Below are 26391 nucleotides of genomic sequence, written 5' to 3'. Positions count from 1 at the left end.
ACCCACCTCTGCCCCTCCCCCACCCCGATTGACCCCTCCCCCGCCCCTCCCCCACCCCGATTGACCCCTCCCCGCCCCTCCCCCACCCGGCTCTGCCCCTCCCCCACCCTGACGGACCCCTCCCCGCCCCTCCCCCGCCCGGCTCTGCCCCTCCCCCACCCTGACTGACCCCTCCCCGCCCCTCCCCCACCCACCTCTGCCCCTCCCCCACCCCGATTGACCCCTCCCCCGCCCCTCCCCCACCCCGGGTGACCCCTCCCCGCCCCTCCCCCCAGGCGCGGACCCCGAGGACGTCATCATGGGCGCCTTCAAGGTGCTGGACCCGGACGGGAAAGGCTCCATCAAGAAGAGCTTGTGAGTGGGGGAGGGGCGGGGGGAGGGGCGGGGGGGGAGGGGAGAGCCCGGCCTGGGGGGGGAGGGGCGGGATTTGGGGGTCGGTGGGGGGGGAGGGGCTTCAATTTGGGGGGAAATGGGGGAGGGGAACCTCGATTTGGGGGGGGCTGGGGGGGAGGGGGAGACCCCGAATTTGGGGGGAAATGGGGGAGGGGAGACCCCGGGTTTGGGGGGGGGAGGGGCGGAATTTGGGGGGTTGGGGGGAGGGGCTTCAATTTGGGGGGGGAGGGGCGGATTTTGGGGGTTGTGGGGGAGGGGAGACCCCGATTTTGGGGGGGGAGGGGCGGTATTTGGGGGGTTGGGGGGAGGGGCTTCAATTTGGGGGGAAATGGGGGAGGGGAGACCCTGAATTGGGGGGGGGAGGGGCGGAATTTGGGGGGAAATGGGGGAGGGGAGACCCCGGGTTTGGGGGGGGGAGGGGCGGAATTTGGGGGGAAATGGGGGAGGGGAGACCCTGAATTGGGGGGGGGAGGGGTGGAATTTGGGGCTGGTGGGGGGAGGGGAGACCCCGAATTTAGGGGGGGGGGGGCGAGGGGCAGATTTTGGAGCTGACCCCGAATTTGGGGGGGTTTGGGGGCGGAATTTGGGGGTCGTTGGGGGAGGGGTCTCGGGGACATTTTGGAGTGACCCCTCCCCCCCCCCCGCCCCTCCCCCAGCCTGGAGGAGCTGCTGACCACGCAGTGCGACCGCTTCACCCCCGAGGAGGTCAGCGAGCCCCGAAATCACCCCAAAATCACCCCAAAATCACCCCAAATCACCCCAAAATCACCCCAAATCACCCCAAAATCACCCCAAATCACCCCAAAATCACCCCAAAATCACCCCAAAAGACCCCAAAATCCCCCAAAATCCCCCAAAATCCCCCCAAATCACCCCAAAATCGCCCCAAATCACCCCAAAATCCCCCAAAATCGCCCAAAATCACCCCAAAATCACCCAAAATCACCCCAAAATCGCCCCAAATCACCCCAAAATCACCCCAAAATTCCCCGAAATCCCCCAAAATCACCCAAAATCACCCCAAAATCACCCAAAATCGCCCCAAAATCGCCCAAAATCACCTCCAAATCGCCCGAAATCGCCCCAAAATCACCCCCAAATCACCCCAAAATCATCCCAAAATCACCCCAAATTACCCAGAATCACCCCAAAATCTCCCGAAATCGCCTGAAATAACCCCAAAATCACCCCAAAATCCCCCGAAATCGCCCGAAATCGCCCGAAATCACCCCAAATCGCTCAAAATCGCTCAAAATCACCCCAAAAATCACCCGAAATCGCCCCAAATCGCCCGAAATCACCCCCAAATTGCCCAAAATCGCTCAAAATCACCCCAAAGTCATCCCAAAATCACCCCAAATTACCCAGAATCACCCCAAATCCCCCGAAATCGCCTGAAATAACCCCAAATCATCCCAAAATTCCCCTGAAATCGCCCCAAATTGCCCCAAAATCGCCCCAAATCACCCCAGAATCGCCCGAAATCGCCCAAAATCACCCCAAATAACCCCAAAATGACCCCAAAATCGCCCAAAATCACTGGAAATCACCGGAAATCACCCAAAATCACCCCAAAATGACCCCAAAATCCCCCGAAATCACCCCAAATCGCCCGAAATCGCCCCAAAATCGCCCCCAAATCACCCAAAATCGCTCAAAATCACCCCCAAAATCATCCCAAAATCACCCCAAATTACCCAGAATCACCCCAAATCACCCCAAAATCCCCCAAAATCACCCAAAATCACCCAAAAATCACCCCAAAATCCCCTCAGATTGCCCCAAAACCCTTCCCAGATCCCCCCTGGAGCCGCTGGGATCCCAAAACCCCCAAATGTCCCCAAAATTTCCCCAAATTTCCCCCCAAATTTCCCCCAAAATCCCGAATTTTGGGGTCTCCCACAGATCAGGAACACCTGGGACCCCAAATCCTCCCCAAAACTCCCCTTCTAGATCCTTCTAACCCCATTAAACCCCCCCCAGAACCACCTCAACTCCCCCAAAATTTCCCCAAAATCCCCCAAATTTGCCCCAAAATCCCCCAAATTTCCCCAAAATCCCGAATTTTGGGGTGCCCCACAGATCACGACCACCTGGGACCCCAAATCCTCCCCAAAACTCCTCTTTGGAACCCTACAAACCCCATGAAACCCCCCCAGAACCACCTTAAATCCCCCAAATTTTCCCCCACAATCCCCCAAATTCGCCCCAAATTTCCCCAAAATCCCGAATTTTGGGGTGCCCCGCAGATCAGGAACACCTGGGACCCCAAATCCTCCCCAAATCCTCCCCAAATCCTCCCCGAAACTCCTCCTCGAGACCCTTCTAACCCCATGAAACCCCCTCAGACCCACCTCAAATCCCCCAAATTTCCCCCAAAATCCCCCAGATTTTCCCCCAAAACCCCCCAAATTTCCCCAAACCCCCGAATTTTGGGGTGCCCCGCAGATCCGGAACACCTGGGACCCCAAATCCTCCCCAAAACTCCTCTTTGGAACCCTACAAACCCCATTGAACCCCCCCAGAACCCCCCAAATCCACCTCAAACCCTCCCCAAATCCCCCAAATTTTCCCCCAAATCCCCCAAATTCGCCCCAAATTCCCCAAAATCCCGAATTTTGGGGTGCCCCGCAGATCAGGAACACCTGGGACCCCGAAACTCCTCCTCGAGACCCTTCTAACCCCATGAAACCCCCTCAGACCCACCTCAAATCCCCCAAATTTTCCCCCAAATCCCCCAAATTCGCCCCAAAATCCCCCAAAATCCCGAATTTTGGGGTGCCCCGCAGATCAGGAACACCTGGGACCCCAAATCCTCCCCAAAACTCCTCTTTGGAACCCTACAAACCCCATTGAACCCCCCCAGAACCCCCCAAATCCACCTCAAACCCTCCCCAAATCCCCCAAATTTTCCCCCAAATCCCCCAAATTCGCCCCAAAATCCCCCAAAACCCCGAATTTTGGGGTGCCCCGCAGATCCGGAACATGTGGGCCGCCTTCCCGCCGGACGTGGCCGGCAACGTGGACTACAAGAACATTTGTTACGTCATCACCCACGGCGAGGACAAGGAGGGGGAGTGAGGGACCCCCAAAATTGGGGGGACCCCCCCCAAAAAAAAGCGCCGGGGAACCCCCAAAATCCCCACCCCCCCCCGACCCCTGGGACCCCCCGAATTTTGGGGTCCCCCGCGGCGGTTTCGGGTATAAAAGTGGCGGCTTTTGCACTCGCTGGTGGTTTTTGGGGGATTTGGGGGGGATTTTGGGGGGTCCCGGGGGGGATTTTGGGGTCTCGGGGGGGATTTTGGGGTCTCAGAGGGGATTTTGGGGTCTCGGGGGGATTTTGGGGTCCCAGGGGGGATTTTGGGGGATTTGGGGGGGATTTTGGGGGGTCTCGGGGTGGATTTTGGGGTCTCGGGGTGGATTTTGGGGGATTTGGGGGGGATTTTGGGGTCCCAGAGTGGATTTTGGGGTCTCAGGGGGGATTTTGGGGGGTCACAGAGGGGATTTTGGGGGATTTGGGGGGGATTTTGGGGGGTCTCGGGGTGGATTTTGGGGTCTCAGAAGGGATTTTGGGGTCCCGGGGGGGATTTTGGGGGATTTGGGGGGGTCTCGGGGTGGATTTTGGGGTCCCAGGGGGGGATTTTGGGGTCCCAGAGTGGATTTTGGGGGATTTGGGGGGGGATTTTGGGGTCCCAGGGTGGATTTTGGGGTCTCAGGGTGGATTTTGGGGTCTCAGAGTGGATTTTGGGGGATTTGGGGGGGATTTTGGGGTCCCAGAGTGGATTTTGGGGTCTCAGAGGGGATTTTGGGGTCTCAGGGTGGATTTTGGGGTCTCAGGGGGGATTTTGGGGTCTCGGGGGGGATTTTGGGGTCTCAGAGGGGATTTTGGCATCTCAGGGGGGATTTTGGGGTCCCAGGGGGGATTTTGGGGGATTTGGGGGGGATTTTGGGGGGTCCCAGAGTGGATTTTGGGTTCTCAGGGGGGATTTTGGGGGGTCTCGGGGTGGATTTTGGGGTCTCGGGGGGGATTTTGGGGTCTCAGAAGGGATTTTGGCATCTCAGGGGGGATTTTGGGGTCCCGGGGGGGATTTTGGGGTCCCAGAGGGGATTTTGGGGTCTCAGAGGGGATTTTGGGGGATTTGGGGGGATTTTGGGGGGTCTCGGGGTGGATTTTGGGGTCTCAGAGGGGATTTTGGGGTCTCAGGGGCGGATTTTGGGGTCCCAGAGTGGATTTTGGGGTCTCAGAGGGGATTTGGGGGGGATTTTGGGGTCTCAGAGTGGATTTTGGCGTCCCAGGATGGATTTTGGGGTCCCAACATGAATTTCTGGGATCCTGGGTGAATTTTTGGGATCCCAGGGTGGATTTGGGACATTCCAGGGTGGATTTTGGGGTCTCAAGATGAATTTTGGGGTCCCGGGGTGGATTTGGGACATTCCAAGGTGGATTTTGGGGTCCCAGGGTGGATTTTGGGATCCCAGGATGAATTTTGGGGTTCCAGGGTGGATTTTGGGGGATCTCGGGTGGATTTTGGGGGTCCCAAAATGGATTTGGGACATTCCGGGGTGGATTTTGGGGTCCCGTGACGGATTTTGGGATCCTGGGGTGAATTTTTGGGGTCCCAGGCTGGATTTGGGACATTCCAGGGTTGGATTTTTTTGGGGTCCCAGGGTGGATTTTTGGGGATCCCAGGATGGATTTGGGACATTCCAGGGTGGATTTTGGGATCCTGAGATGAATTTTGGGGTCCCAGGGTGGATTTGGGCCACTCCGGGGTTGGATTTTTTGGGATCCCAGGATGGATTTTGGGGTCCCGGGGTGGATTTGGGACATTCCGGGGTGGATTTTGGACATTCCAGGGTGGATTTTGGGGTCCCAGGATGGATTTTGGGGTCCCAGGGTGGATTTTGGGGTCCCAGGGTGGATTTTGGGCATCCTGAGATGAATTTTTGGGATCCCAGGGTGGATTTAGGACATTCCAGGATGAATTTTGGGATCCCAGGAGGAATTTTTGGGGTCCCAGGATGGATTTGGGACATTCCGGGGTGGATTTTTGGGGTCCCAGGGTGGATTTTGGGATCCCAAGATGAATTTTGGGGTCCCAGGATGGATTGGGACATTCCAGGGTGGATTTTGGGGTCCCGGGGTGGATTTGGGACATCCCAGGGTGGATTTTGGGGTCCCAGGGTGGATTTTGGGGTCCTGAGATGAATTTTGGGGTCCCAGGGTGAATTTGGGGGATCCCAGGATGGATTTTGGGGTCCCAGGCTGGATTTGGGACATTCTGGGGTTGGATTTTTTGGGATCCCAGGGTGGATTTTGGGATCCCAGGGTGGATTTTGGGGTCCCAGGATGGATTTTGGGGTCCTGAGATGAATTTTGGGGTCCCAGGGTGAATTTGGGGTCCCAGGGTGGATTTGGGGGATCCCAGGATGGATTTTGGGGTCCCAGGCTGGATTTGGGCCACTCCGGGGTTGGATTTTTTGGGATCCCAGGGTGGATTTTGGGGTCCCAGGATGGATTTTGGTGACCTGAGATGAATTTTGGGGTCCCAGGATGAATTTTGGGGTCGCAGGCTGGATTTGGGCCACTCCGGGCTTGGATTTTTTGGGGATCCCAGGTTGGATTTTGGGGAGAATTTTTTTATTATTATTATTATTATTATTATTATTGTTATTATTATTATTATTATTATTATGGTGTTTGTTTTTTTTTAAAAAAAAAGGAATTTTGGGAATTCTCGGACCAATTTTGGGCTCCAGCCCCTCCCCCCCCCCCCAAAAAAAACTCCGAAGGCGGCGGTTCCGGGGGGGTGGGGGAGGGGCGATTCCCTTTATTGGCAATAAATAAGCGACGCCGGGGGGGGGGTGGGGGAGGGGCAGATTCGGGGTGGGGGAGGGGCTCCAGGTGGGGGAGGGGCAAATTTGGGGCTCCCCCCCCCCCAAATTTGGTTTTTTTTTTTTTTTGGGGGGGGGGGGAAGGGGGTCCCGCGGCGTTTTTGGGGGGGGGCCCCGCTGCAGGGGGCGACCCCAAAAACAGCCCCGGGGCCCCGCCCCCGCCCAAAATTTGGGGGTGGGGGAGGGGCGTGGGGGGGGGAAAAAAAAAAAAAAAAAAGGGTGGGGGAGGGGAGGGGAGGGGCGGATTTTTTTGGGGTGTCCCCGGGGGTGTCCCCAAGGTGTCCCCAAGGTGTCCCCAAGGTGTCCCCAAGGTGTCCCCGGGGTGTCCCCGCGTCACTTCCGCGTCTTCCGGGGGCCCTCGTCCGCTGCGGGGGGGAGGGGACAGGGTCAGGTGACGTCATGGTAAAGGGGGGGGGGGTTGACGTCATGGCGGGTGACGTCATCGAGGTGTTCCCACCCCGCCCCCCCATCGGTGTCACCGGCGGGGGGACGGGAGGGGGAGGGGACAATGATGGGGTGTGAGGGGGACAGGAGGGGGTGGCAGCGATGGGGGGAGGGGACGGGGAGGGGACGGGGAGGGGGGAGGGGACAGGAGGTGACATGGGGGTGGCAGCGATGGGGGAGGGGACAGGGAGGGGGGAGGGGAGAGGGAGGGGACAGGGAGGGGACAGGGAGGTGACGGTGACAGAGGAGGTGGCAGGAGGTGGCAGCGATGGGGGAGGGGACAGTGGCAGGAGGTGACAGGAGGTGACATGGGGGTGGCAGCGATGGGGGAGGGGACGGGGAGGGGACAGAGAGGGGTCAGGGATGGGGGAGGGGACGGGGAGGGGACAATGACAGGTGGCAGTGATGGGGGGAGGGGACAGGGAGGGGACAGGGAGGGGATGGTGACATGGGAGGGGACAGGAGGGGACAGTGACAGGTGACAGTGATGGGGGAGGGGACAGGGAGGGGACGGTGACAGGGAAGGGACAGGAGGTGGCAGTGATGGGGGAGGGGACAGTGGCAGGAGGTGACAGGAGGTGACATGGGGGTGGCAGCGATGGGGGAGGGGACAGGGAGGGGACGGTGACATGGAAGGGGACAGGAGGTGACAGGAGGCGATGGTGACATCGAAGGTGACAGGAGGGGACGGTGACGGTGACAGTGACAGGGAGGTGACAGGAGGTGACAGGAACTGACGGTGACATCGAAGGTGACAGGAGGTGACGGTGACATGGAGGTGACAATGACAGGAGGGGACAGGAGGTGGCAGTGATGGGGAGGGGACAGTGGCAGGGAGGGGACAGTGACGTGGAAGGTGACAGGAGGGGACAGGGAGGTGATGGTGACATTGAAGGTGACAGGAGGTGACAGGTGACAGTGACAGGAGGTGACGGTGACAGGAGGTGATAGGGAGGTGACAGTGACAGGAGGTGACGGTGATGGGGAGGGGACAGGGAGGTGACAATGATATGGAAGGTGACAGTGACAGGAGGTGACAGGAGGTGACAGGAGGTGACAGGGAGGTGACACGGAGCTGACGGTGACAGGGAGGTGACAGGGAGGTGACGGTGACAGGTGACAGTGACAGGAGGTGACAGGGAAGGTGACAGGGAGGGGACAGGAGGTGGCAGTGACAGGAGGTGACAGGAGGTGACAGGGAAGGTGACACAGAGCTGACGGTGACATGGAGGTGACAGGGAGGTGACGGTGACAGGTGACAGTGACAGGAGGTGACAGGAGGTGACAGGGAGGTGACAGGGAAGGTGACAGTGACAGGAGGTGACATGGAGGTGACAGGGAGGTGACAGGAGGTGGCAGTGACAGGAGGTGACGGTGACATGGAAGGTGACAGGGAGGGGACAGGAGGTGGCAGTGACAGGAGGTGACGGTGACATGGAAGGTGACAGGGAGGGGACAGGAGGTGGCAGTGACAGGAGGTGACGGTGACATGGAAGGTGACAGGGAGGGGACAGGAGGTGGCAGTGACAGGAGGTGACGGTGACATGGAAGGTGACAGGGAGGGGACAATGGCAGGAGGTGACAGTGATGGGGGAGGGGACAGTGCCAGTGCCAGTGCCAGGAGGTGACGGTGACGGTGACAGTGACAGTGGCAATGACAGTGCCAGGTGACAGTGCCAGTGCCAGGAGGTGACAATGCCAGGTGACAGTGCCAGGAGGTGACAGTGACAGTGACAGGAGGTGACAATGCCAGGAGGTGACAATGCCAGGAGGTGACAGTGCCAGTGCCAGGTGACAATGCCAGGTGACAGTGACAATGCCAGTGCCAGGAGGTGACAATGCCAGGAGGTGACAATGACAATGACAATGCCAGGAGGTGACAGGAGGTGACAATGCCAGGAGGTGACAATGCCAGGAGGTGACGGTGACAGTGCCAGGAGGTGACAGTGACAGTGACAGTGCCAGTGCCAGGAGGTGACAATGACAATGACAATGACAATGCCAGGAGGTGACAGGAGGTGACAATGCCAGGAGGTGACAATGCCAGTGCCAGGAGGTGACGGTGACAGTGCCAGGAGGTGACAGGAGGTGACAGTGACAGTGACAGTGCCAGGAGGTGACAGTGACAGTGCCAGGAGGTGACAGTGACAGTGACAGTGCCAGTGCCAGGAGGTGCCAGCGCTGTCCCCTCGGTACCTGCGGGCGGTGCCGGGGCCGGGCGGGGTCACGCTGGGGAGGAGAAGATGGAGATGGAGATGAGAGGGGGGAGGGGACATCGGGGGGATGGAGGGGACCAGGAGATGACCACAGGGGTGACCAGGAGATGACCACGGAGATGGTCAATGGGATAAGGAGGAGATGGAGGTGACCAGGAGATGACCACAGAGGTGACCAGGAGATGACCACAGGGGTGACCACAGAGATGGTCAATGGGATAGGGAGGAGATGGAGATGACCAGGAGATGACCACAGAGGTGACCAGGAGATGACCACAGGGGTGACCAGGAGATGACCACAGAGATGGTCAAGGGGGCAGGGAAGGGATGGAGGTGACCACGGACCATGGAGATGACCACAGGGGTGACCAGGAGATGACCACAGGGGTGACCCTGGACCATGGAGATGACCACAGAGGTGACCAGGAGATGGCGGAGGGGACACGGGGATGGTCAAGGTCACCTGGAGGTGGTCAAGGGGACACAGAGGTGACAGAGAGGGGATGGAGGTGACCACGGAGGTGACCACAGAGGTGACCAGGAGATGATGGAGGGGGCAGGGAGGAGGTGACCACAGAGGTGACCACGGACCATGGAAGTGACCACAGAGGTGACCAGAAGATGATGGAGAGGACACGGGCAAGGTCACCCGGAGATGGTCAAGGTGACCACGCAAGTGACCACGGACCACAGAGCGTGGAGGCGACCACCCAGGTGGCCACAGCGGCCGCAGAGCCGGCAGGGGCGGGGCCGGGGGGACATTTGGGGACACTCGGGGACACTCCGGGGGGTCCGGCCCCCCCCCCTCACCCTCCAGGTAGTTCCTGGCGATGAACTTGAGGGCCTCGTCCAGCAGAATGACCGGGAAGGAGATCTTGAGGACCATCAGCCAATGGGTCAGCGACAGCGGCGTCAGCTTGAAAATCATCTGGGGACACCGGGGGACACGGCTGGGACCCCCCCCAAGGCCACCAGGGCCACCCCAGGGCCACCCTGGGGCCACCCCGGGGCCACCGGACCCCACCCGTGGGCACTGAAGCCTCCCCGTGGTCATCCAACCCGATGGGCACTCAAGCCAAGGTCAACAGACTGGTGGCCGCCGTCGTGGTGGCCACCAGCTCGGTGGTCATCGATGCGATGGGCAGGCCGGCAAGCGCACGGCCACCATCCCGGTGACCACCAGCCCCACGGTCACCACCTCGATGGCCGTCGATCCGTGGTCAAGGACCCCATGTCCCCATGACCACCAGCCTAATGACCACCAGCCCTATGGCCATCAGCTCAGTGACCACCAACCCCACATCCCCAAGGCCACCAGCTTGGTGTCCACCATCTTGATGGCCACCAACGGCACGACCACCAACCCCAATGTCGATGACCACCAGCTCCGATGACCACCAACCTTAATGTTGATGACCACCAGCTCCCACCAACCCCATGACCACCAACACCGATGACCACCAACCCCAATGTCGATGACCACCAACCCCTTGACCACCAACCCCATGGCCACCAGCTCTGATGACCACCAACCCCAGTGTCAATGACCACCAACCCCTTGACCACCAACCCCATGACCACCAACCCCAATATTGATGACCACCAGCTCCAATGACCACCAACCCCATGACCACCAACACCGATGACCACCAACCCCAATGTCGATGACCACCAACTCCGATGACCACCAACCCCAACTCTGATGACCACCAGCTTTGATGACCACCAACCCCGATGTCGATGACCACCAACCCCACGCCCCCAAGGCCACCACGCCCAAGGCCGCCCCGCGGCGTCCCCCCGGCGTCTCCTTACGGGCAGGGGGTCGATGTAGAGGATGACGAAGTGCAGGGACATGGAGAGGCAGATGGAGCCCACCAGCCAGATGTTCACCCACGGCGGCATCCGGGCCAAGGACTGGTTCTCGGACAGGCTGGGGACAGCGGGGTCACCACGGGGTCACCACGGGGTCACCACGGGGCCACCACGGGGTCACCACGGGGTCAGCGGGACGGCGGGGGGGACGTGGGGCGGGAGGACGCTGAGGGGTCACCGCAGGGTAGGGGGCGGCGATGATGACGAGGACGGTGACCCGTGGAGGTCACCTTGGTGGTGACCATGATGACCTTGACCATGACCATGACAATGACCACGACGATGACAACCGTGACAATGATGACGATGCCAACGGTGACCATGACAATGACACTGCCAGGTGTCCCTCACCTGCTGAGGGCGTTGCACGTCTCCATGGTGACCATGACCTTGATGACCACGATGACCATGAGCATGACCATGACAATGACCATTATGACCATGACCATGACGACCACAATGACCATGAGCATGACAACGACCATTATGACCACGACCTTGATGACCACAATGACCATGACCATGACAATGGTGACAATGACCATGATGACCATGACCATGATGACCACGGTGACCATGACCATAACAATGGTGACAATGACCATTACGACCATGACCATGATGACCATGATGACCATGACCATGATGACCACTATGACCATGACCATGACAATGACCATGATGACCATGATGAGCACCATGACCATGACAACAGTGACAATGCCAATGGTGACACTGGTGACAGCGCCCCTCACCTGCTGAGGTCATTGCACATCTCAATGGTGACCACGATGACCATGACCATGACCATGACCACGATGACCATGATGACCATGATGACCATGACAATGACCATGACAAAGGTGACAATGACAATGATGACAATGCCAATGCCGACGGTGACACCGGTGACAGCGCCCCTCACCTGCTGAGGTCATTGCACATCTCGATGGTGACCATGATGACCATGACCATGACCACGACCACGATGACCATGACCATGATGACCATGACCCTGACTATGATGACCATGACCATGATGACCATGACCATGACCATGATAACCATGACCATGACCATGATGACCATGACCCTGACTATGATGACCATGACCATGATGACCATGACCATGACCATGATAACCATGACCATGACTATGATGACCATGACCATGACAATTACCACGATGACCATGACCATGACAATGACCATGACCATGATAACCATGACCATGACTATGATGACCATGACCCTGACTACGATGACCATGACCATGACAATTACCACGATGACCATGACCATGACAATGACCATGACCATGATGACCACGAGGACAACGACCACGACCACGACAAAGGTGACAATGCCAACGATGCCAATGCCGACGGTGCCAACGACGCCGGCGACGCCGGTGACGGCGCCCCTCACCTGTTGAGGGCGTTGCACATCTCGATGGTCACCAGCACCGACAGCGCCATCGTCATCGGCACCGGCGACTCGAAGATGTCGCAGTCGAGGCCGTCGAACTCCGCGTTGTGCTCGCTGCACTGCATGAAATGGGTCTGGGGGACAGAGGGGTCACCACGGGGTCACCGCGGGGTCACCACGGGGTCACAGCTTGGGGACACCTTGGGGACACCCCTGGCGGGGCACCCTGGGGAGCTGAGGGACACCACGAGGACCTTCATGGTGGTGGTGGCACCTCCATGAGGGGCCTGAATGGGGTCTGGGAGGGGAGACGGGGGGGGGGTCACTCAGGGGTCAGTGGGTGGGGACACCTCGGGGACACCTCGGGGACACCTCGGGGACACCTTGGGGACACCTTGGGGACACTCGGGGACTCACCAGCTGGTAGTAGCTGACGTTGGGTCCATCCTCAGCGAAGAGGAACCACCAGGCGGCCGCTCCGACCGTGGCGGCCCCGACGTAGCCTGGGGGGGGGGGAGACAAACGGGGGGTTGGGGACACCTTGGGGACAACCTGGGACCACCATGAGGGTCTCCAAGGGGCCACCGTGGGGGTCTCCAGGTGGTTCCGTGAAGTTCTCCAGGTGACCCCGCGAGGTTCTCGGAGGAACCTGCTCCATGGGGGTCTCCAGGTGGTTTTTGGGGCGTCTTTGGGTGGGTTTTGGGGGTCTCCGGGTGGTTCTGTGAGGTTCTCCAGGTGACCCCGTGAGGTTCTCGGAGGAACCTTCTCCGTGGGGGTCCCTTGGTGACCTCCAGGGCTCTGTGGGGGCCGTTTTTGGACTTCTCCAGGTGGATTTTTTGGGGATTCTCCAGGTGACCCCGTGAGGTTCCTCAAGGAACCGCCTCCGTGGGGGTCTCCAGGTGATTTTTTGGGGCCTTTCTGGGGGGTTTTTTTGGGGTCTCCAGGTGGTTCCGTGAGGTTCTCTGGGTGACCCCACGAGGTTCTTCAAGGAACCATCTACGAGGGGCCACCTTGGTGACCCCCAGGGTCTCTGGGGACCTCAAGGAGCTTCCTTGGGGGTCTCCCCTTGGTCCCATGAGGTTCTCGAGGTGACCCCACGTGGTTCTTCAAGGAACCACCTATGAGGGGCCACCTTGGTGACCCCTGGGGTCTCTGGGGACCTCAAGGTGTTGTCTCCAGGTGGTCCCATGAGGTTCTCGAGGTGACCCCACGAGGTTCTCTGAGGAACCACCTCCAAGGGGCCAACTCGGAGGCCTCTGGGTGACCCGTGGAGGTCTCCGGAGAACCTGGAGGTGACCTCGAGGTGACCCCGAGATGCCCCCTGGGATGGCCGGCGGTCTCACCCCCGATGGCCAGGTAGCGGAAGAAGAGCCAGCCGGAGATCAGGGGCTCCTTGGGGCTGCGGGGGGGCTTGTCCATGATGTCCAGGTCGGGGGGGTTGAAGCCCAGGGCGGTGGCCGGGAGCCCGTCCGTGACCAGGTTGACCCAGAGCAGCTGCACCGGGATCAGCGCCTCGGGCAGCCCCAGCGCCGCCGTCAGGAAGATGCTGGGAGGGGAGCGCGGGGGTCAGGGAGGGGACTGGGAGGGACTGGGATGGGACTGGGACGGAGTGGGAGGGCACTGGGATGGACTGGGACGGACTGGGAGGGATTGGGAGTGGACTGGGAGGGATTCGGAGTGGACTGGGAGTGGACTGGGATGGACTGGGAGGGATTGGGAGTGGACTGGGATGGACTGGGACAGACTGGGAGGGATTGGGAGTGGACTGGGATGGACTGGGAGGGCACTGGGATGGACTGGGATGGACTGGGAGTGGACTGGGATGGAGTGGGATGGACTGGGAGGGCACTGGGATGGACTGGGAGGGCACTGGGATGGAGTAGGAGGGACTGGGATGCAACTGGGATGGAGTGGGAGGGCACTGGAAGGGACTGGGAGGGACTGGGAGGGCACTGGGATGGACTGGGACGGAGTGGGAGGGATTGGGAGTGGACTGGGATGGACTGGGATGGGACTGGGATGGAGTGGGATGCGACTGGGAGGGCACTGGGATGGACTGGGATGGAGTGGGAGGGCACTGGGATGGACTGGGACGGACTGGGAGGGATTGGGAGTGGACTGGGATGGACTGGGACGGACTGGGAGGGATTGGGAGTGGACTGGGAGGGATTGGGAGTGGACTGGGATGGAGTGGGAGTGGACTGGGATGGACTGGGAGGGTACTGGAAGGGACTGGGAGGGGACTGGTGGGCACTGGGAGTGGACTGGGATGGACTGGGAGGGACTGGGAATGGGAAATGGGGATACTGGGATGGACTGGGAGGGACTGGGATGGACTGGGAGTGGACTGGGATGGAGTGGGATGGACTGAGAGAGCACTGGGATGGACTGGGAGGGCACTGGGATGGAGTGGGAGGAACTGGTGGGCACTGGGAGTGGACTGGGAGGGACTGGGAGGGACTGGGATGGAGTGGGATGGACTGGGAAGGGACTGGGATGGACTGGGAGGGACTGGGATGGACTGGGAGGGGACTGGGATGGACTGGGATGGCACTGGGAGGGACATGGGATGGACTGGTGGGCACTGGGAGTGGACTGGGATGGACTGGGAGGGACTGGGATGGACTGGGAGGGGACTGGGATGGACTGGGATGGCACTGGGAGGGACATGGGATGGACTGGTGGGCATTGGGAGTGGACTGGGATGGACTGGGAGGGACTGGGATGGACTGGGAAGGGACCAGGATGGACTGGGAGGGCACTGGGATGCAGTGGGAGGGCACTGGGAGGGACTGGGAGGGCACTGGGCTGAACTGGGACAAACTGGTATGAACCGGGAGAAAACCCAAAACTGGGCCAGTCCAAAAGCCACCAACAAGCTCCGGCACCAACAACTGGTCCCAACTGGTCCCAACCGGTCCCAACCGGTCCCAACCGGTCCCAACTGGTCCGAAGTGGGCGCTCACCAGACGACCTCGCCCACGTTGGAGGAGATGAGGTAGCGGATGAACTGCTTCATGTTGTTGTAGATGGCCCTGCCCTCCTCCACGGCCGCCACGATGGTGGAGAAGTTGTCATCGGCCAGGACCATCTCCGAGGCCGTCTTGGCCACGGCCGTGCCCGAGCCCATGGCGATGCCGATCTCGGCCTTCTTCAGCGCCGGCGCGTCGTTGACGCCGTCGCCGGTCTGAGGGGACACCGCAAGAGTCACCGGGGACGGGGCGGAAGCGTCCGAAGAGCGGCGCTTTTACGGTGGAACTCCCAAAAAAAAAGGAGGGCGTGAGGGAAGGGCGTCAGGAACGGCCTCGGGTTGGTGGTGGGACCCCAAAATGATGCAAAAATGGTGGTGGGACACCAAAATGATGTTAAAACAGTGGTGGGACCCCAAAATGATGTCAAAATGGTGGTGGGAACCCAAAACGAGGTCGAAACGGTGGTGGGACCCCAACAGGACGTCAAAATGGTGGTGGGACCCCAAAATGACGTTAAAACAGTGGTGGGACCCCAAAATGATGTAAAAATGGTGGTGGGACACCAAAACAAGGTCAAAACGGTGGTGGGACCCCGAAGTGATGGCAAAATGGTGGTGGGACCCCAAAATGGTGTCAAAATGGTGGTGGGACCCCAAAACGAGGTCGAAACGGTGGTGGGACCCCAACAGGACGTCAAAATGGTGGTGGGATCCCAAAATGACGTCAAAATGGTGGTGGGACCCCAAAATGATGCAAAAATGGTGGTGGGACCCCAAAATGACGTTAAAACAGTGGTGGGACCCCAAAATGATGTAAAAATGGTGGTGGGACACCAAAACGAGGTCAAAACGGTGGTGGGACCCCGAAGTGATGGCAAAATGGTGGTGGGACCCCAAAATGGTGTCAAAATGGTGGTGGGACCCCAAAACGAGGTCGAAACGGTGGTGGGACACCAAAATGAGGTCAAAACGGTGGTGGGACACCAAAATGAGGTCAAAATGGTGGTGGGACCCCAAAATGACATCAGTCAAGACCTTTTGAGCCCAAACCCCATCAAATCAAGAACTTCTGACCGCAAACCCACATCAATCGATGGTGGACCCCCAAACCCCATCAAATCAATGGCAGTTGGCCCCCAAAACCTCATCAATCCACGGTGGACCCCCAAAACCTTCTCAATCCATGGTGGAACCCCCAAAACGACGTCAATCCATAAATCCTCACCCCAAAACCTCCTCAATCCATGGTGGAACCCCCAAAACGACGTCAATCCATAAATCCTCACCCCAAAACCTCCTCAATCCATGGTGGAACCCCCAAAATGACGTCAATCCATAAATCCTCACCCCAAAACCTCCTCAATCCACGGTGGATCCCCAAAACCTCCTCAATCCATGGTGGAACCCCCAAAATGACGTCAATCCATAAATCCTCACCCAAAACCTCCTCAATCCATGGTGGACCCCCAAACCCACCTCAATCCATGGTGGACCCCCAAAACCTCCTCAATCCATGGTGGAACCCCCAAAATGACGTCAATCCATAAATCCTCACCCCAAAACCTCCTCAATCCATGGTGGAACCCCCAAAACGACGTCACCCAAGAGCTTCCTTCCCCAAAGCCCCTCCCTCCTCACCATGGCGGTGATCTCGTCGAAGGACTGCAGGAACTCCACGATCTTGGACTTGTGGGTGGGCTCGACGCGGGCGAAGCAGCAGGCGCGGCGGCAGGCCTCGCGCTGCTCCGACAGCGGCAGGTCGTCGAACTCGCGGCCGGTGTAGGCGCGGCCGGAGACCTCCTCGTCCTCGCCGAAGATGCCGATGCGGCGGCAGATGGCGATGGCCGTGCCCTTGTTGTCGCCGGTGATCATGATGACGCGGATGCCGGCGTCGCGGCACAGCCGGATGGAGCCCATCACCTCCTTGCGGGGCGGGTCCAGCATCCCCACGCAGCCCACGAAGGTCAGGTCCGTCTGGGGTGGGAGGGGACGCGGAAGAAAAATGGAGGTGGGGGGGTCAGGGAGGTCATGGAGGAAGGAAGTGATGGGGGGGGCGGTGGAGGAGGAACCCCAAAAAATGGGTGGGTTGGAGGTCATGGAGGAGAAGGAACCCAAAAAATGGGATTTTGGAGGTCATGGAGGAGAAGGAACCCCAAAAAATGGGATTTTGGAGGTCATGGAGGAGAAGGAACCCCAAAAAATGGGATTTTGGAGGTCATGGAGGAGAAGGAACCCCAAAAAATGGGATTTTGGAGGTCATGGAGGAGAAGGAACCCCAAAAAATGGGATTTTGGAGGTCATGGAGGAGAAGGAACCCCAAAAAATGGGATTTTGGAGGTCATGGAGGAGAAGGAACCCAAAAAAAGCCCCAAGAAACCCCCAAAATGAGGTCCCACCACTCAAACTGAGATCCCACCACCCAAAACAAGGTCCCACCACCCAAAACGAGATCTCACCACCCAAAACGAGATCCCACCACCCAAACTGAGATCCCACCACCCAAAACGAGATCCCACCACCCAAACTGAGATTCCACCACCCAAACTGAGATCCCACCACCCAAACTGAGATCCCACCACCCAAAACGAGATCCCACCACCCAAAAGAGGTCCCACCACCCAAAACGAGGTCCCATCACCCAAACTGAGATTCCACCACCCAAACTGAGATTCCACCACCCAAACTGAGATCCCACCACCCAAACTGAGATCTCACCACCCAAAACGAGATCCCACCACCCAAAACGAGATCCCACCACCCAAAACGAGATCCCATCACCCAAACTGAGATTCCACCACCCAAACTGAGATCCCACCACCCAAAACAAGGTCCCACCACCCAAAACGAGATCCCACCACCCAAAACGAGGTCCCACCACCCAAAACGAGGTCCCACCACCCAAAACGAGGTCCCACCACCCAACACCGGCCGCGGGGCCACCTCGCGGCCACCGACCTCGTACTCGGCGAACTTGGTGGAGTCCTCGAGGACCATGTCCTCCTTCTTGGGCGGGGTGTCGCGGGTGGCCAGGGCCAGGCAGCGCAGGGTGTCCCTGCCCGTGCCCCACTCCTTGATGACGCTCTGGATCTTCTCCTTGGCCGCCGGCGTCAGCGGCACCCGCGCGGTGCCCACCCGGACGTAGCTGCAGCGGTCGATGACCCCCTCGGGGGCGCCCTGGAGGAGGTGACGGGGTTGGGGACGTCGGGGACATCGGGGACATCGGGGTAGTGGGACAGGGAGGTGACGGGGTGGAGGCATCGGGGTGGTGGGACATGGAGGGGTGGGGACATCAGGGACATCGGGGACATTGGGGACATCAGGGTGGTGGGACAGGGAGAGGATGGGGTTGGGGACATCGGGGTGGGGTGGTGGAACATGGAGGTGATGGGGTTGGGGACATCGGGGACATCGGGGACATCAGGGACACGTGGAGACATCGGGGTGGTGGGACATGGAGGTGACGGGGTGGGGACATCAGGGACATCGGGGACATTGGGGACATTGGGGTGGTGGGACAGGGAGGTGATGGGTTGGGGACATTGGAGACATTGGCATGGGGTGGTGGGACAGGGAGGTGATGGGGTGGGGACATCGGGGACATCGGGGTGGTGGGACAGGGAGGTGACGGGGTGGAGACATCGGGGTGGTGGGACATGGAGGGGTGGGGGTGGGGACATCAGGGACATCGGGGACATGTGGGGACATTGGGGTGGTGGGACAGGGAGGTGATGGGGACATCGGGGACATCGGGGACATCGGGGTGGTGGGACATGGAGGTGATGGGTTGGGGACATTGGGGACATCGGGGACATTGGGGACATCGGGGTGGTGGGACAGGGAGGTGATGGGGTTGGGGACATCGGGGACATCGGGGACATTGGGGACATCGGGGACATCGGGGTGGTGGGACAGGGAGAGGATGGGGTTGGGGACATCGGGGTGGGGTGGTGGAACATGGAGGTGATGGGGTTGGGGACATCGGGGACATCGGGGACATCGGGGACATCGGGGTGGTGGGGTGGTGGGACATGGAGGTGACGGGATGGGGACATCGGGGTGGTGGGACACAGAGGTGACGGGGGTGACAGGAGGTGACAGAAGTGACCCAGGTGACAATGATGGCCCAGGTGATCCCAGGTGACCCCCAGGTGACCCCCAGGTGACTCCAGGTGACAATGATGACCCAGGTGACAATGATGACCCAGGTGACCCTCAGGTGACCCAGATGACCCCCAGGTGACCCCCAGGTGACCTCCAGGTGCCCCCCGCCCACCTTGACGAACATCTTGTTGCCCACGGCGGCGCGCGAGGCCTTGGCCGGCGAGCAGAAGACTGACATGGACTTGCGGTCCCGGGAGAACTCCAGCGTGAACTCCTTCTTCATCAGCTGCTTGATCACCTGGGGGGACACCAGGTGGGACAGGAGGTGACACAGGTGGGACAGGAGGTTCTCCAGGTGGCCCAGGAAGTGACCCAGGAGGTGGCCCAGGAGGTTCCCCAGGTGGCCCAGGAGGTGACAGGAGGTTCTCCAGGTGACCCAGGAGGTGGCCCAGGAGGTGGCACAGGAGGTGACAGGAAGTTCTCCAGGTGACCCAGGAGGTGACCCAGGTGGGGACACAGGAGGTGACCCAGGAGGTGACAGGAGGTTCCCCAGGTTCCCCACGTGACCCAGGAGGTGACAAAGGTGACCCAGGAGGTGACAGGAAGTTCTCCAGGTGACCCAGGAGGTTCTCCAGGTGACCCAGGAGGTGGCCCAGGAGATGGCCCAGGAGGTGACAGGAGGTTCCCCAGGTGGCCCAGGAGGTGACAGGAGGTTCTCCAGGTGGCCCAGGAGGTGGCCCAGGAGGTGACCCAGGAGGTTCCCCAGGTTCCCCAGGTGACCCAGGAGGTGACCCAGGAGGTTCCCCAGGTGGCCCAGGAGGTGACAGGAGGTTTTCCAGGTGACCCAGGAGGTGGCCCAGGAGCTTCCCCAGGTGGCCCAGGAGGTGACCCAGGAGGTGACAGGAGGTTCCCCAGGTGGCCCAGGAAGTGACCCAGGAGGTGACCCAGGAGGTGACAGGAGGTTCCCCAGGTGGCCCAGGAGGTGACAGAGATGACCTAGGAGGTTCTCCAGGTGGCCCAGGAGATGACCCAGGAGGTGACCCAGGAGGTGACCCAGGAGGTTCCCCAGGTTCCCCAGGTGGCCCAGGAGGTGACCCAGGAGGTTCTCCAGGTGACCCAGAAGGTGGCCCAGGAGCTGACCCAGGTGACCCAGGAGGTGACCCAAGAGGTGACAGAGGTGGCCCAGGAGGTGACAAAGGTGACCCAGGAGGTTCCCCAGGTGGCCCAGGAGGTGACAGGAGGTTCCCCAGGTGGCCCAGGGAGGTGGCCCAGCAGGCGACACTCACGGCGTTGCAGGCGTTGGCGCGCTCCACCTTGGACAGGTTCCTGACGTCGGTGTTGAAGACGTTCATCTTCTCCACCAGGCAGGTCAGCGCCGTCTCGGTGGCCTCGCCCACCTTCTCGTAGACCCCCTTGGACTGCGGGGACACCGCGGGGCCACCGCGGGGGTCACCCGGTGTCACCGGGGGGGGGGGGGTGGGGACACGGCGGGGGGAGGGGCCAGCGCGGTCACCTCGTTGTAGTCCAGCGAGGAGTCGTTGCAGAGGGCGCAGATGGTGGCCAGCTCCACCAGGCCGTCGTACTGGCCGGCCTTGACCGGGCGGTCCTGCTTCAGCCTGCGGACAGCCCGGGACGTCAGGGGACAGCGGGGGTGGGGTGGACAGTGGGGGCAGGGTGGGCATTGGGGTCAGAGGGGACATTGGGGGCAGGGTGGACATTGGGGGCAGGGTGGACATTGGGGTCAGAGGGGACATCGGGGTCAGGGTGGACATTGGGGTCAGGGTGGACATTGGGGACAGGATGGACATTGGGGTCAGGATGGACATTGAGGGACATCAGGGTCAGAGGGGACATTGAGGGACATCACGGGGACATTGGGGTCAGGGTGGGCATCAAGGGGGCATTGGGGTCAGAGGGGACATCGGGGGCAGGGTGGACATCAAGGGGACAGAGGGGGCAGGGGGGACCTTGAGGGACATCGGGGTCAGGGTGGACATTGGGGTCAGGGTGGATGTTGGGGTCAGAGGGGACATTGGGGTCAGGGTGGACATTGGGGTCAGAGAGGACATCAAGGGGACATTGGGGGCAGGGTGGACATTGAGGGACATCGGGGTCAGAGGGGACATTGAGGGACATCGAGGGGGCATTGGGGTCAGAGAGGACATCAGGGTCAGGGTGGACATTGGGGGCAGGGTGGACATTGGGGTCAGAGAGGACATCAAGGGGACATCGGGGTCAGAGGGGACATTGAGGGACATCAAGAGGACATCAGGGTCAGGGTGGACACCGTGGGACACGGGAGCGGTTTTGGGGACCCCCAGGTGACATTTGGGGGTCCCCAGGTGATGTTGGGACCCCCCCGGTGACATCTGGGGACCCCCAGGTGACATTTGGGACCCCGGTGACATTTGGGACCCCCCAGGTGATGTTGGGGACCACAGGTGACATTTGGGGTCCCCAGGTGACATTTGGGGTCCCTGGTGACATTTAGGACTCCCCAGGTGACATTTGGGGTCCCCTGTGACATTTAGGGACCCCAGGTGACATTTGGGGACCCCAGGTGATGTTGGGACCCCCCAGGTGACATTTGGGGTCCCCAGTGACATTTGGGGACCCCAGGTGATGTTGGGACCCCCCAGGTGACATTTGGGGTTCCCCAGGTGACATTTGGGGATCCCAGGTGACATTTTGGGGTCCCCGGTGAGGTTTTGGGGTCCCCGCACTCACACTTCCCCCTCGGGGGCGTAGGTGGAGCCGGTGATGGAGAACTCGCTGAGGGAGCAAAGGTCGCCCTCGACCTTGTCCACGATGAACATCTGGGGGCAGACGGCGACGGTTTGGGGGCGTTTTGGGGTGTTTTGGGTCGTTTTGGGACAGACGGCGACGGTTGGGGCGTTTTGGGTCATTATGGGTCGTTTTGGGTCATTTTGGGACGTTTGGAGACATTTTGGGATGTTTTGGGACATTTGGGGACGTTTTGGGACATTTGGGGATGTTTGGGAACGTTTGGTGGAAATTTGGGGTTTCCTGAAGGAATTTTGAGGTTCTCATGGAAATTTTTGCGTTTCTGGAGGAATTTTGGGGTTTCTGGAGGAATTTTGGGTTCTCGTGGAAATTTGGGGTTTCCTGGAGGAATTTTGGGGTTCTCGTGGAAATTTTTGCGTTTCTGGAAGAATTTTGAGGTTCCAGGAGGAATTTTGGGGTTCTCGTGGAAATTTGTGGCTTTCCAGGAGGAATTTTGGGGTTCTCGTGGAGAAATTCGGGGTTTCCTGAAGGAATTTTGAGGTTCCTGGAGGAACTTTGTGTTTCTCACGGAAATTCGGGGTTTTCCCCGAGGACTTTTGAGGTTCCCCGTGGGAATTTTTGGGTTTTTGGCAGGAATTTCGGGAATTTCCCCCTCCTCCAGGACTTTTGGGGGGTCCCACCTTGCAGACGGACATCTGGTTGGTGGTCAGCGTGCCGGTCTTGTCGGAGCAGATGACCGAGGTGCAGCCCAAGGTCTCCACGGACGGGAGGCTGCGGACGATGGCGTTCTTCTTGGCCATGCGGCGAGTGCCCAGCGCCAGGCACGTGGTGATGACCGCGGGGAGACCTGGAGGGGCCACCAAGACATGGAGGGGTCACCAGGACTTGGAGAGGTCACCAGGACTTGGAGAGGTCACCAGGACATGGAGGGGCCACCAAGACATGGAGGGGCCACCAGGACATGGAGGGGCCACCAGGACTTGGAGAGGTCACCAGGACATGGAGGGGCCACCAAGACATGGAGGGGTCACCAGGGCATGGAGGGGTCACCAGGACTTGGAGGGGTCACCAGGGCATGGAGAGGTCACCAGGACATGGAGGGGCCACCAGGACATGGAGGGGTCACCAGGACATGGAGGGGCCACCAAGACATGGAGGGGTCACCAGGACTTGGAGGGGCCACCAGGACTTGGAGAGGTCACCAGGACTTGGAGAGGTCACCAGGACATGGAGGGGCCACCAGGACATGGAGGGGTCACCAGGACTTGGAGAGGTCACCAGGACATGGAGGGGTCACCAGGACTTGGAGAGGTCACCAGGACATGGAGGGGTCACCAGGACATGGAGGGGTCACCAGGACTTGGAGAGGTCACCAGGACATGGAGGGGTCACCAGGACATGGAGGGGTCACCAGGACTTGGAGAGGTCACCAGGACATGGAGGGGCCACCAAGACATGGAGGGGCCACCAGGACTTGGAGGGGCCACCAGGACATGGAGGGGCCACCAGGACATGGAGAGGTCACCAGGACTTGGAGGGGCCACCAGGACTTGGAGAGGTCACCAGGACATGGAGGGGTCACCAGGACTTGGAGAGGTCACCAGGACATGGAGGGGCCACCAGGAGATGGAGGGGTCACCAGGAGATGGAGGGGTCACCAGAGTGATCAGCAGAGGCGGGGGGTGGTCAAGAGACCACCGGGGTGGTCAGCAGGCTCTCCAAAGTGGCCGTGGGTGGCCTTCAAAAGACCACAAATGGCCATGGGTGGTCCGTAGGTGACCACGGGTGGTTCGTAGGTGACCACGGGTGATCTCCAGGACCCCAAAAATGGCCATGGGTGGTCCATAGGTGACCACGGGTGGTCTTCAAGACCCCAAAACAACCACAGGTGGTCCATAGGTGACCACGGGTGGTCTCCAAGACCCCACAAATGACCACAGATGGTCTATAGGTGACCACAGATGATCTCCAAGACCCCAAAAATGACCACGGGTGGTCTCTGGAACCCCAAAATGACCATGGATGGTCCATAGGTGACCATGAATGGTCTCCAAGACCCAAAAAATGATCATGGGTGGTCTCTAGAACCCCAAAAACGACCACGGATGGTCCATAGGTGACCACAGGTCGTCCATAGGTGACCATGGATGATCTCCAAGACCCCATAAATGACCATAGATGGTCCATTGGTGACCACGGGTGGTCCATAGGTGGCCATGAATGATCTCCAAGACCCCATAAATGACCACGGATGGTCCATGGATGACCATGGATGACCTCCAAGACCCCAAAAATGACCATGGGTGGTCTCTAGGACCCCACAAATGACCATGGATGGTCCATAGGTGACCACGGATGATCCATAGGTGACCACAGATGATCTCCAAGACCCCATAAATGACCACGGATGGTCCATAAATGACCACGGATGATCTCCAAGACCCCAAAAATGACCACGGGTGGTCTCTAGAACCCCATAAACGACCACGGGTGGTCCATAGATGACCACGGATGATCCATAGGTGACCACAGATGATCTCCAAGACCCCATAAATGACCACGGATGGTCCATAAATGACCACGGATGATCTCCAAGACCCCAAAACAACCACAGGTGGTCCATAGATGACCACGGGTGATCTCCAAGACCCCCCTAAACGACCCCACCGACCTTCGGGGATGGCGGCCACGGCCAGGGCGACGGCGATCTTGAAGTAGTAGATGGCGCCGCGGATCCAGGAGCCGCCGTGGACGGGGTCGTTGAAGTGGCCGATGTTGATGGCCCAGACGGCCACGCAGATGAGCGAGATGACCTTGGACAGCTGCTCCCCGAACTCGTCCAGCTTCTGCTGCAGGGGGGTCTTGTCCTGCTCCGTGGCCGCCATCTCGTCCCGGATCTTGCCGATCTCCGTGTTGACCCCCGTGGCCACCACGATGCCCACGGCCTTGCCCGCCCCGATGTTCGTGCCCTGGGTGGGGGGAAGGTCGAAATTCGGTGATTCGGGGGGGGGGGGAAAAAAAAAAGGGGGGGATTTTCACCCCAAAATGGGGGGGTTTTAGCTCAAAAAAATTCAAAGGAAAATTGAAACTACCCCAAAGTTGTGGTTTGATCCCAAAAGTTGTGGTTTGATCCCAAAAGTTGTGGTTTGACCCCAAAACGTGAGGTTTTAACCCAAAATCGTGGGGTTTACCTCAAAAAAACCAAACCGAAACCGAAACTACCCAAAAATTGTGGCTTGACCCCAAAACGTGAGGTTTTAACCCAAAATTGCAGGTTTTACCTCAAAAAAACCAAACGAAAACTGAAACCACCCGAAAATTGGGGTTTGACCCCAAAAGTTGTGGTTTGACCCCAAAATCTGAGGTTTTTGTCCCGAAATCGCGGGGTTTACCTCAAAAAAAACCCGAAGGAAAACTGAAACCACCCAAAAATTGTGGTTTGACCCCAAAAGTTGTGGTTTGACCCCAAAATTTGAGGGTTTTGCCCCGAAATCGCAGGGTTTTACCTCAAGAAAAACAAACAAAGACTGAAACCACCCCAAAATTCTGGCTTGACCCCAAAAATTGTGGCTTGATGCCCAAAATTCTGGTTTGACCCCAAAAATTCTGGTTTGACCCCAAAATCTGAGGGTTTTGCCCCGAAATTGCAGGGTTTACCTCAAAAAAAACCAAACCAAACCCAAAACCACCCAAAAATTGTGGTTTGACCCCAAAAAATTGTGGTTTGACCCCAAAAAATTGTGGTTTGACCCCAAAAATTGTGGCTTGATCCCCCAAGTTCTGGTTTGACCCCAGAAATTCTGGTTTGACCCCAAAATCTGAGGGTTTTGCCCCGAAATCGCGGGGTTTTACCCCAAAAAAAACCCCGAACGAAAACCGAGACCACCCAAAAGTTGTGGTTTGACCCCAAAATCAGAGGCACAGGTGACACTGATGACGTCACACAGGTGACACATGGGGGTGACACTGATGACGTCACGCAGGTGGCAGCGATGACGTCACACAGGTGGCAGCGATGACGTCACACAGGTGACACGCAGGGGTGTCCCACTGATGATGTCACACAGGTGACACTGATGATGTCACACTGATGACGTCACACAGGTGGCACTGATGACGTCACACAGGTGACACGGGACAGTGATGACGTCACACAGGCGACACTGATGACATCACACGGGTGACACCGATGATGTCACACTGATGACGTCACACAGGTGGCACTGATGACGTCACACAGGTGGCACAGGGGACAGTGATGACGTCACACAGGTGACACCGATGACATCACACAGGTGGCAGCGATGACGTCACACAGGTGAC

At 59.2% G+C, this 26391-nt stretch overlaps 2 protein-coding genes across 2 annotated transcripts in view; one reads left to right on the top strand and one right to left on the bottom strand.

Moving 5' to 3' along the window:
- Positions 1-268: 268 nt before the first annotated feature.
- On the top strand, positions 269-3617 carry LOC138101183 (myosin regulatory light chain 11; the record flags this gene model as incomplete). The annotated part of the gene is made up of 3 exons (XM_068999048.1): positions 269-354; positions 1050-1098; positions 3370-3617. Coding segments are annotated over 3 exons (240 nt in total), but the record flags the coding sequence as incomplete, so codon positions are not given.
- Positions 3618-6521: 2904 nt separating this feature from the next.
- The window catches only part of LOC138101172 (sarcoplasmic/endoplasmic reticulum calcium ATPase 1), a 29688-nt gene continuing 9818 nt past the window's right edge, over positions 6522-26391 (bottom strand). The window contains exons 8-22 of the mRNA XM_068999038.1: positions 24740-25037; positions 22749-22915; positions 22051-22139; positions 20837-20939; positions 20610-20741; positions 19496-19621; positions 18178-18396; positions 16861-17196; positions 15218-15438; positions 13595-13797; positions 12669-12754; positions 12252-12385; positions 10764-10881; positions 9759-9876; positions 6522-6653 (exon numbers count right to left, since the gene is read on the bottom strand). Coding sequence (XP_068855139.1) covers positions 6622-6653; positions 9759-9876; positions 10764-10881; positions 12252-12385; positions 12669-12754; positions 13595-13797; positions 15218-15438; positions 16861-17196; positions 18178-18396; positions 19496-19621; positions 20610-20741; positions 20837-20939; positions 22051-22139; positions 22749-22915; positions 24740-25037 — 2382 coding nt within the window. The 3' untranslated portion in view covers positions 6522-6621. The remainder of the gene's footprint in view (positions 6654-9758; positions 9877-10763; positions 10882-12251; positions 12386-12668; positions 12755-13594; positions 13798-15217; positions 15439-16860; positions 17197-18177; positions 18397-19495; positions 19622-20609; positions 20742-20836; positions 20940-22050; positions 22140-22748; positions 22916-24739; positions 25038-26391) is intronic.

This window comes from Aphelocoma coerulescens, unplaced genomic scaffold (assembly GCF_041296385.1).
Source record: "Aphelocoma coerulescens isolate FSJ_1873_10779 unplaced genomic scaffold, UR_Acoe_1.0 HiC_scaffold_207, whole genome shotgun sequence".
Classification (NCBI taxonomy): Eukaryota; Metazoa; Chordata; class Aves; order Passeriformes; family Corvidae; genus Aphelocoma; species Aphelocoma coerulescens.
This window is presented reverse-complemented; position numbering and strand designations above follow the sequence as displayed.